General features: G+C 38.6%; 1 protein-coding gene and 1 non-coding gene across 2 annotated transcripts in view; both read left to right on the top strand.

Annotated features, from left to right (window-relative positions):
• The window catches only part of FREM2 (FRAS1 related extracellular matrix 2), a 168,143-nt gene that overhangs the window by 75,421 nt on the left and 80,562 nt on the right, over positions 1 to 12,160 (top strand). The window contains exons 5-6 of the mRNA XM_040266717.1: positions 4,651 to 4,797; positions 10,613 to 10,843. Of these exons, the coding sequence (XP_040122651.1) occupies positions 4,651 to 4,797; positions 10,613 to 10,843 (378 nt within the window). The remainder of the gene's footprint in view (positions 1 to 4,650; positions 4,798 to 10,612; positions 10,844 to 12,160) is intronic.
• On the top strand, positions 710 to 782 carry TRNAE-UUC. Its single transcript has one exon. It is a non-coding gene; the product is annotated as a tRNA-Glu (tRNA).

Here is a 12,160-nt window from a genome sequence, read left to right as displayed (position 1 = left end):
TGTGCAAGGTCAATTTTATAATCAGAGTTACAATAAAGTTCAGCTTAGCTCTTCAGATCCTTATAGCACTCCTGCACAATAAGTAGTGCCTAAAATTTTGCAGATTCTGAGATGAAATATGATTCCCGTATGTAGAAATCAGAAGACTTATGTAGTATTTAATTCTATTTAGAGTGAAGCTTTATACATTAACATTCTAGCCTCTAATAAGATATCTACTTAAAAATCCTCAATGTAGAGTGAACGCTGAGCGTTTAAAACAATTGCCTGGATTAAGTCTTTGTCTTGTGAAGAGAAGTTTCTCAGTATTTCTTTTGAATTTTATTTCAAATAAAAGCTGAAAGTGGTGGATATATGAAGTCCTTGGTGAACTTATTCAGCTGTCTGTCACTTGAAACCCCTGATTAACCAGTAACCTGGCATTCTGATCCTTCCAGGACATAAACACCAACCGGAAAATAAGCTTTATAAATCTGTGAGTAGAGGTGAAATTGGCCATCCCTAAGACCATCTCTCCTATTTTATAATGCAACAGAAGGGTTGAACAGGGCTTTTGTCATCAGTAACCTCTGGAGGTCTGATCTAGACAAATCCAAATTCCAGTAATTCACATTCATAGGTAATCATTTAAAATCTTTACATAGTGTTCATAGACATATGCAAGACATTTTAGAAAGAGTGCTATTAAAAATAATTTTATTTAGGAAATTCCCTGGTGGTCCTGTGGTTAGGACTTGGTACTTTCATTGCCAGGGCCCCAGTTTCGATTCCTGGTTGGGGAACTGAGATCCCGCAAGCAGCATGGCACAGTCAAAAAAGATTTTTTTAATTAAATTTTTTGTTGTTGTTTTAAAAAGATACAGTGCTAAAAGGGATATGTTACATTTATATAGGATATTTATATTGCCCGATAAATGAAGCATTTCTGAACTTCTTTCAATCAAGATGTTAGACTGTCAAATTCATTAAATCAGCATTTTTCTAACAGTAAGCAAAATGAACTCCCTGCTCTCCTAGGTCATGGGTTACAGTGGGAGGAGACAGAGTGAACAAACAAAAACGAAAGCATAAATGGGATACAAGGTTGTGGAAAGCACTGTAAGGAAAAATTACCAGAATAAAGGCGCTAGAAAATGCTGGCTTTTTTATTGGTGTTTGCCATTTCATACTGAATGTCAAGAAAAGGCCTCATTGACTTTAGATTCTTAAAACATACAATTTTTAGGAAAAGGGTAATATTTTCCAGAGTATTTCAGGAAAGAGAATCAGATCTTAAAATTAGCTAAAAATGATTAAAGAGAAATGGTATGCTTAATGACCTCATTCTTAGACATAGGGGAAAGGACAGTCAGGAAGAAAGTATACAGAGCTATAATAAAATTCATTTGTTGAACACATTAAACACAAGAGTTACTGAATAGGTCCGATGTGATTAATCACAGTCAAGTCAAACTGTAGTATGTGTTTAGTTTTTTTTTTTTTTTTGTAAGCTGAGAACTGTTACGAAATAAGGAATAAAACAGGAGTTGCAAAGTATCCATTTTATAACAACAAATGGTATTTACTCCATAGGCTTTTTATCGACAGTCAAGGAAGAATTCGGTAGACCTCACAGTGTCCCTGCCACTACGCTGGCTTTGGACACTAGCAGGATGAATTTGACCAGGGCCGGAACTGGGGTGGGGGATTCCGGGGGCTGCTCAGGTAGAATAAGCATGAAGATAAAGAATTACAATTACCCTGATGGAAGATACAGACGAAGTATCCACAGCATGCTAAGCTAGGCTTCCTGAGCTGGTGATTTGGCCTTAAACAAATTAAGGAGGAGTAGGAAGCTACAGGTATTCTGAGCAGAAGACTTCCCACATGCAAAAAATCACTCATCAAGTTCAGAAAACAATGCGAAGCTGGGTATGAGTGGATGCTCCTCCCCATGGAGAAGCGATGGGACATGAAGCTGTAGGTATTCAGATGGACTGACTGGCTTGGTACAGCTGGACCAGAAGTTCGGAAGAAAGTCGAGGACTCGATGGAGCCACAGTCTGAATGAGAGGGAAGTCCTGCATAAAGTTGTTTTCAAGTAATAATGAGAAATCAGAAAGCTGTTAGGTATCAACTTAGGTAATTAAATGTTATTCTATTCTTGTTGGGCATCTATGACTTTCTAGAAGAAATGTTCTCAATAATAGAACATAAAAGCAATAGTGTAAAAAAGTATTTTTAAAGACAGCAAGACCAGGTCTTGGTGATGGTAAAAGAATGAATGGCCACTCTCAGTCTCTGATGAAAATGACTACAATTAGGAAATGTGTATAATTAAACAGTAGGAGAGAATATCCAGAAAATTGCAAAACTGCCCAAAACAATCGACAGATGAACAGATGCAGAATTACTGAGATGAGAGGGCTGGAATGATGACAGGAGGCTTCATGGAGGAGATAGTAAAGGGAGACTTTGAGTAGAAAGTTCAAGCAGAAGAGTGATGGGGACATCATCATTATCGGCAGGAGAGTAGAAGTGACAAGAAGAGCCGGGGTGATAAATTCATGGAGCAGCAAGACTCTTGGCTAAACCTCAGAGTAAGCAAGTTAGAGGCAAATGGAATAAGACAGGGCAGGTGAAACTGGAAATCTGCAAAGATGGCCTCCTGGCTTGATGTGTGCAGCAGCTGTAGGGAGATGGGACAAAGGAGGACTGAGGATTTAAGGCAGATTAAGAGTCAGGCAGTGGGTGAGCTGGGTGGATTTGAGCATGCTTGGTGCATCGTGAGGAGCGGGCGAACTTTTGTCAAAGGAGGTTACATTTGTATCACACTGTAATGCATGCATATAAGGCTTATCTCACTTGACCCAGGCATTAATTAACATTACCCTCATTTGAGTCTCCAGATGAGGAAACAGAGGTCTAGGAAAGAAACTTGCTCAAAATCAAACAGCAGATAGAAGTGAAGTGGGCTGTGGACCCCAGGTTGGGGAGCACTCAGCCTGTGCCGCCCACTCCCTCCAGAACAGTACCCAGTATCTAGGACTTGGCAGGCACAATAAGTTAAGAACAGAATGTGGAAGGAATTCCTGTTCTCCAATCTATTTATCTTATATATTAAAACTTAAACGAAAAGTTGAAACGTCTTCAACCCCACCCATTTAAACACCAAGCACCTCCCTATTTGTAACATCTCATGTTAGTTACATCCCTGCATTGACAAGCATCAATATTGTTTCTGTATTTTAAGGGCTTTAAGTATTTCAACAAAAATTTCATATTTTTTAATGGCTGAATTCTCTTTCATCGATTTTTTTTATATACTGTAAAAATAATAAATTCTAAGATTTTTCTATTTGGAGGCTATTACAGAATGTATTGCAATGTGCACAGTCCCTTACAAATATATTTTTGCTTCTCCCACAGAAGGACTTATGAGATCAAATGGTATGAACATCCTTTTGTCTCTTACATACATTGCCATGTAGCTGTCTAAATGGTTTGTGCTAATTTACTATAACAGCAATAAACAAGAAAAACAATTTCCTTATGTAATCTCAGCTGTACTAGATGTTCTCTTTCATCTTTAGCACATGTCAATTCAAAGCTCAAAGATGCTGCAATTAAAAAAAATTTTTTCCAGCAAAGATGAACATTTGTTTCACGTATTTGTTCACTCACAATGTTTCTCCACGTGCAGATTTTTTTGCCCTCGGTCTATTAAAGCCTTGCTGTTTTCCTGTCTCATTTCTTTCTCTCTAGCATAGCCCTGTGTGAACTCAGAAGGGAAGAAACTGAAATTAAAATTGTGCCTCTAGCTGTGTTTAGTATTGGGGCTTTTTCCCACCCTTTTACAGAAAGACTTAAAAGCAATTATTGATGCCTTTGTTTATAAACCTCACCTTATTCTGAAATAATTGGTGTAGATCAAAGGAAATAGAAGGATACATGCATAATGATCAGCTGATAACCACTTCTCTTTTCTTTTACCTAGCAGAGCAGCTTTCACATTATAGAGATCACACACAAGGTTTATTTTCCCTCGCATAGGAAGCCAGCTCCATTTTGGGGGATGGTGGGAGGAGAAAGCCTTATCTTCAGAGTAGAATGAAATCAATGAAAGGAGCTGTCTGTTTGCTCTAAGGAATGGAGTGGACTCTAGTGGGGAAGGGAGGCGGAGAAGGGATATTTGTTTTTCCTTAAGTGGTTATAATTAAAGCCTTCCACCCAATTGCTCAGTGAACCAGAAAAAGGTATTTGTGAAGCAGTGCGTGTGTACGTTTACCACCACAAAAACGACTTGCAGCATTCTTTTTGGCAAAACTTGCTCTCTAGCGGCACCTTGTGGGGAGTGACTCATCCTTCAGCTTGAATATTTGATTTTGTGAAGAAACAGAATTGCTTTTGGTGGTCCTGTGCTCCTTCCTAGTAATCCATTTCCCCTGCTCAAGACTAAGGCATTTTGAGAAGATTTATGTCAGCTATTGTGTGTCTTCATAACAGTTGGTGGACAGTAAGCTGGTTTTCCTTGGATATATTCTAGATTGTGAATCAAGCCAAGTAACTAGAGGGATTCCTAATGTTATATCATTTGAGTCATCTTTGGAATGTCTAAGGTCATTTATTAAAGAGAACACTAATCTGAGGCTTTACACTTTTGTTTTCCAGGTGGAAACAAATTAACCAAGCAGCATTTTCGTCTGAATTGGGCATGGATCTCCTTTGAAAAGGAATATTACTTGATCAATGAGGACTCCAAATTTCTAGATGTCGTGCTTAAGCGTAGAGGTTATTTGGGAGAGACTTCCTTTATAAGTAAGTTTAATTTGCACTTCTGTCCCCATATCCCTTTTTCTATCAAAAGTTCATGATTTTATAATAATTAAAAAATGTTTCATTTTTCTTGTCTAGGCTTAAAGCTTAAGGAGAGAATGACAAAGGCTCTTTAAACTGCTAACGAAACACGCCAAAAGTTTTGTGTTGAGGCTAAATCAAAGAAACAAAGGCTGAAAAATAAGGAATATGTCATCAAAATATATATATCTCTTCAAAATTTCTACCTACATATGATGTTGCCTTGGTATAAATTAACAACAAAATGGCAATAATCGCTCATATGTGGAAATAATTTAAATGTCACTAGATCCTAGAAGGTTGTTTAGTCACTCAGTCATGTCCGACTCTTTGAAACCCCAATACACACTCCAGTATTCTTGCCTGGAGAATCCCATGAACAGAGGAGCCTGGCGGGCTACAGTCCATGGGGTCACAAAAGAGTCAGACATGATTTAGTGACTAAACAAGGTCAACAATGTTATACAGACTCTATCTAGGCTCATAGAGTTTTCATGGGGTGAAATAGCTTTCATTGGGAGTATCAACTAAGGTAAGAATCTAGGGAAATGTTGGCCAAATAAAAAAGCTGATAACCCTGTGTTTGTTTCCAAAATGGTTATTTGAAATTTTACTGGTCCACAAACTTAAAAAACCTTAAACAGTAGATCCATATCAATGCACGTGCAGACACAGACACATACACACACACACACAAGCCCACACATACACATTCCACACACCAAGCTTTTGCCAGGACCACTGTCCCCATCCACCTGCCATGATTCCTCCCGATGCCTGGATGCAGTATATTAATTACCCCTGATTTCAAAAATGCTTTTTGTTGTTTTAATTTTAGAGGAGGATTTTTCACACCGTGCTTTGCCAATTCCTCAAGATTGTTCTAGCTTCAGGAGTACTGGTTGACCCTTAGACCCATCCCTCAGCTTTGCTTTTAACACGTGCCTCTTTGTAGACAGTCATTTACAGTCTCCATTTAACCTTCTAGAGCACAGTGAATGCTCTTCTTGCCCTCAAAGAACTATGCTCTTTCCGTACACACACAATGTGACCTGTAGATCAGAAATCTGATTAATTCTGTCTTACATAGTCAGCGAGAGATGTGCCTTAACTGTGCTTTGTGCTTGAAAATATAGCAGATAAGTTGTAGGGAAAATAATAACTAAAAAATAGGGCATCTTAGCGATTCTTCAGCAAGTTTTCATCTATTTGCATGTTACTTAAATTCCCACTCCTGGTGTGTGAATTTAATTATTCACTCACTTAGTCACTTGATAGGAATGGGAAAGTTAATAGTTGAAAAATATTTTTTCAACTATCTTTTCAGGGACTTCCCTCAAGGTCCAGTGGTTAAGACTTCACCGCCCAGTGCAGAGGGTGTGGATTGATCTCTGGTCGGGGAGCTGAAATCTTATGTGCCTCGCAGCCAAAGTACCAAACATAAAGCAGAAGCAATGTGATTACAAATTCAATAAAGACTTTAAAAATGGCCCACATCAAACAAAATATTTTTTTAAAAAAACACTATCTTTTTCAGATTTTTCTCTCTGTTGCACTTTTAAGCTGAATGCTAAAAGATTGAATCAGTGCTCTTTTTTTTTCTCCTGCAGTTATTTTTTTCAGTGAACCAGTATTTCCTTCTAGTATGGAAATCACTCACAATCCTATAAAGGCTCTATAGCTCTACTAGGTTAAACTCACCAGGTTACTTAGTAAACTGGGGTGATGGAAAGTTGGGAAGACTTCCGTGCATGGGCCTCACTCATCAATCATTGAAGATGGTAATAGAATTTCCATTAGGACTGGAATGGAAAAGTCAGGTTAATGTGAAGGGTGATCCCATGGGAGTTCTACAATGGATATTTTTTCATATTACTGTTCCCCTACAACCTCCAGTTTCATGTATGGACATTTAGAACTGGATAGTCTTATTATAGCTAATGGGGCTTCCCAGGTGACTCAGTGGTAAAGAATCCGCTTGCCAATGCAGGAGACTCGGGTTTGACCTCTGGGTAGGGAAGATCCCCCTGGAGGAAGAAATGGCCACCGATTCCAGTATTCTTGCCTAGAAAATCTCATGGACAGAGGAGCCTGGTGGGCTACAGTCTGTGGGGTCACAAAGGGTCAGACATGACTGAGAAACTGAGTATGCATGCATTCTAGCTAAAGATAGGATGTTACTTACCTACAGGCACAGTTAATAAATCATGAGTTTTATATATGTATTTCCCCAGAGATAATTGTTCATTTTATAACCATAATAACCCAGTAATAAATTAAATCTGTATTTGCATTTCACAGAAGAAATTCAATGCAAACATATAATTGCTTCCAGTTATCAAACATTTACTAAATACAAGCTATTCAGCTAAGCACATTAAGTACTTTACCCATCGCTTTTTACACTTTACAATCCTTTATTCACTAACTCAACTAGGATTTTCCTGAGTGCTTGGTAAGTACCAGGCACTGTGTTAGAAAATGGACTACGAGATAATGACTGTAATTATGATGTTGTTTAGTTGCTAAGTCATGTTTGATTCTTTTGCAGCCCCATGGACTATAGCCCACTACGCTCCTCTGTCCATGGGATTTTCCAGGCAAGAATACTGGAGTGGGTTGCCATTCCCTTCTCCAGGGGATCTTCTTGCCCCAGGGATCGAACCTGTGTCTTTTACATCTCCTGCATTGACAGGCAGGTTCTTTACCACTAGCGCCACCTGGGAAGCCCAAAGTACCTTACTTAACCTCCATGCCATTTTTCCACACCACAGGAAGAGATGCAATTGTAACTTTATTCAGTAAATCAGAGTAATATGATTTCTTCAATAATTATCTTTGAAAAAAAAAAATCCATTTAAGCCTAATTTGTAAGCTTTTAATTTCCAGAATTCTTTTTTGCCCCGTATAATAATATTTCTATAATAGGTATGGTTTACCAGCTGAGTATTTGTATCTCCAGGTAGGAGCAAAATTTTTAAACATCGACTAAGTGACTGTCTTGTCTATTGCATTCAAGTGTGGACCATCTCCTCCACAATCTGTGCACCACTTCTCCATCTTTTATTAAAGTTAGGCACCTCTGTCTAGGGCTTCCTGGAGGTATGACGTATCAAGTATGTGTCTACCCAGCCATGTGAGTTTTATGCACATTACATGGGGATCTTGTTAAAATGATTCTGATTAAGTAAGTTTGGGGTATGGCTTGAAATTCTGAATTTCTAACGAGTGCCCAGATCTTGTTCAAGCTGCTGACCCATGGACCACACTTTAAGTAACAAGGTAGACTAGCCCTGTGTTTAGAGTAGGTCCTATGTGTAAATTGGGCTTCGCTGGTGGCTCAGAGGTTAAAGCCTCTGCCTGCAATGCAGGAGACCTGGGTTCAATCCCTGGGTCAGGAAGATTCCCTGGAGAAGGAAATGGCAACCCACTCCAGTATTCTTGCCTGGAGAATCCCATGGACAGAGAAGCCTGGTGGGCTACAGTCCACGGGGTCGCAAAGAGTCGGACACGACTGAGTGACTTCACTTTCACTTATGTGTTAATTATGAAAAGGGAATCTTTATTTTTACTCCAAGCAAGCTTAATATTCCATCTGGCTCTTATTCAACCTTTTTAAAAAGATGACATGCCTTTCATTGTTTTCTCATGTTTGAGAAACATGTCAAACAGCTTAAGATGACAATCTTTTTCACAAAATAGAAATCTATTTCTCTTCATTTGATAAATCAAAGATATTGTCTGTTTATACTTCACATCCAATTGGAAATCTCTTATAAAATCCACCAGAAAATTTCTGGGTGTTTTTTGGCAGCAACAACTGAGATTTGCTTTTGCAATTTATTTTTTATTAGATTGGATGACTTAATTATCAATTAGAAGGATGACTAGTTGGAACTAGTGGACATTCCTTGTGTTATACAAAATCCTTCTGGTTTTTCACTGCCTTTTGAATCTCTGGGAAGATAATGCATTGTTGATGAAACAAAACAAAACAGAAAAGTGGGCAGTAGCTATCAGAGGCGAAATAATAGATTCTTTTGCTGGTCGTACCACTGGGAATAAATGGGTCAATGAGCCGCGTGTGTGCTGGAACCTCAAAGAGAATGATTCCTTTCATCATCACCTTGGCAGTAAATTCTAGTGGATCTAAGAAGTGTTGACAGCCAGTCTGTGTGTTCTAGGAACCAGAGAGCTAACAGGAAGTCTGAAATGCTCAACAAGATATGTAGTGCTGAAATTCCTGGTTCTGTGCCCCTTTTTCGTTGCCATCAATAAATAATGCTTTACCTCTTATTGAACGATAGGCACTATTTCTGAGATCTATAAGAAGTGATATATTCAGTTGAATAAATAATATTCAAATTGTTCTTGCATAAGCACCACAGGGCAGAGGTTTTATCTGTTTTGTCTGGTGCATAGTAGGTGCTCTAGTGCATAGTAGGTGCTCTATGTATATTGGTGGTTGAACAAATCTTACTTGGTCCAGTTTCATTTCTAGTTTGAAGAACAAAGGGACATTTTTTTTTTCTGGAAACAAGATAATTTTTTCAATTAAGTGAGAAGTGATGCAAAGAATTTATTTTCAGACTTTTTAATTCCAGTAGGCTCAAATTTTTATTTTTCTCCTTTTACATCTGTCTTTCTACCAACTTCTCTGAAAATGACCAATGTTTAAAGGAATATATTTGAAAATTATTCTATTAACTTGAGTCATTAAGAGGTTCTGATTCAGTACCCGAAGATAGAACAAGTACTAACTGCAATTTTGTCATTTTTCTGTGATGTTGAATTTGTTGACTCTTATTCATTGCTTTATAGATAATATATTTTATTATTTGGGTATGTGGCATAGTAATGGCAAGTAAAGATCTTCTCATAATGTTCTTGGAGACTCAGAGATACTTCAGCCTTCCCAGCTAGTGGAAATTGACCTTGAGTGAACCCACAGAGTAGGCCAAACATACTGCTCACAAAAGTCATATATATTTAGCTCTCCAGTTCTGTTCACTTGGCTTCATGGAATTCTGGAGTACTCCACAAAGAAAAATCTGGCAATGGTCATGTTGACAGTGAATTAGATTTTTTAAGGGTTCTAATGTTGAGTGAATGTTGTAAATTTTTATTATCATTCTTGGTCATTTACAGCTCAGATTATCAAAGAATTCACTGACTCACAGAGTCTCTTGTTGGCTTATATTTTCTCGTTAGAGAATTTTTCTCAAGTTTTAAAAATATGACACATATAATACAAACCATGCAAGAAAGTAAGTGTGAAGAGTTTTTAAGTTACATGAATTTGTGGGTGTAAGACTGTTTCAGAGTGTGAGCATCAGTTTCCTCTATCTCACTTTACAAGCAGTTCTAATACAAACTTAACTCAAAAATATATGACAGAGGGACTTCCCTAGTGGTCCAGTGGCTAAGACTCTGTGCTCCCCCTGCAGGGGGCCTGGGTTCAATCCCTAGTCAGGGAACTAGATCTCACATCCTTCAGCTAAAATTCCTGCTTGCCACAACTAAGACCTGGAGCAGCCAAATAAATATTTTTTTTTTTAAAGAATATGTGAAAGAACCATACTGGGGCCACAGTAGAACAGAAATTATGGACTGTTAATACCTACAGCAGGACACTTAAAATTATCCATTTCATGGAATCAAAGCAGGATTTACTTTGCACTGCAGGATATCATAACACAGAATGTTAACAGCAAGGAAAACCTTAATAACCCAACTGAAAATGACACTACGGCTATGATGTTGTGTTTCTGTGAAGGTATTGGCACGAGAGATGGGACTGCAAAAAAAGACAAGGACTTCAAGGGCAAAGCACAGAAGCAAGTGCAGTTCAACCCAGGCCAGACCCGGGCCACGTGGAGAGTGCGGATTCTGAGCGATGGGGCACACGAGCAGTCTGAGACCTTCCAGGTGGTTCTCTCAGAGCCCGTGCTGGCTGCCCTGGAGTTCCCTGCAGAGACCACAGTGGAGATCGTGGACCCAGGAGATGGTAAGAGCAGCTGTCACCTCGCTCGTGTTGTTGCTGTCAGCTTTTTATGACAAAGCACTTGGTGAAGGAGGTTTTTACATGTTTGGATTTCCATAGCACGGATTTTTCTACATGAATGATTCAGCATTCTTAGATATGCTGCTGGATTAGGGAACTCAAAAATGAAAGAAGAGAAGCTATACTTTTTTTAAGTCGGTGAACTACAAGTATGCATAAGGCGATATATCGACATGTTCTTTCTCATTATCATTCTATCCTTTAGAACCAACATCACTGATCTCATTTTTCTAGGATTATTTCATGACTTTGTTGTTGTTTAGTCGCTCAGTCGTCTCCGATTCTTTGCGACCCCGTGAACTGCAGCACACCAGGCCTCTTGTGTCCCTCACTATCTCCCAGAGTTTGCCCAAGCTCATGTCTGTTGCACTGCAATGCCATCCAGCCATCTCATCCTCTGATGCCCTCTTCGCCTTCTGCCTTCAATCTCTCCCAGCATTAGGGACTTTTTAAAGTCTTTTAAATGTCGTTTAAACAAATACTTTAAGGATTAGATGATTTGGGGATTAATTTGTTCTCCATAATAACACTTAATTATTCAAATTTCTTCATATCTTCATCAGTCAAAACTTTTCATCCTGCTGTATGTTTCCATGTTTCTTAGATAACTGCCAACCCACCCCTGCTGTTTGGTGAAAAATGTCTTGAATCATTGCTCCTAACTTCTATGAGATCACGTTTTCTTGTCATTGCACAGCCTTGGCTGATGTTGGTTAAAATGAACCTCACTGCTTTTGAGTGTAATTTGACCTTCCCTTCCCCTGCCACACTCCTACAGTCCTGACTTGTCTCAGTGCAGCCAAGAAGGAAAAAAGGTTGAATTGGCTTTTTGAGGGCTGGCATTTATACAAAACTTGGAGAGACTCCGCTAAAGCTGAAATCCTGTCAGAAGACAGACATGACTTTCTTTTAAACTGCCAGCCTACTTTATTTCATCAGCCAGAAAACTCTTAAATGTTCTGTGAAGATACAATCTACTGAGTACATGAAATGGAGACGTATGTGGAAATCTCTGGGTTTAACAACGGAACATAATTAAGGAGAGAGGATAGGAGAACCGGAGCTCTGGCTCTGTTTGTTTAACATCTTTGTCCTTAGTTGAAAATGAAGTTCAGTTATGTTTATCATTTCCATTAAAGAACAGTTAACAATTTAATTACATTTAATTTTATCTGCATTATCTAGGAATAAACAATTAAATTTTCTTTTAGTCCTGAGTTTTGGGTAAGTTTTGGGTAAGCTAGCATACTAAAGCTTCTC

Source organism: Oryx dammah, unplaced genomic scaffold (genome assembly GCF_014754425.2).
Source record: "Oryx dammah isolate SB20612 unplaced genomic scaffold, SCBI_Odam_1.1 HiC_scaffold_24, whole genome shotgun sequence".
Lineage (NCBI taxonomy): Eukaryota > Metazoa > Chordata > Mammalia > Artiodactyla > Bovidae > Oryx > Oryx dammah.
Note: the sequence above shows the minus strand (reverse complement) of the source record. Positions and strands in the feature narration are given on the sequence as shown.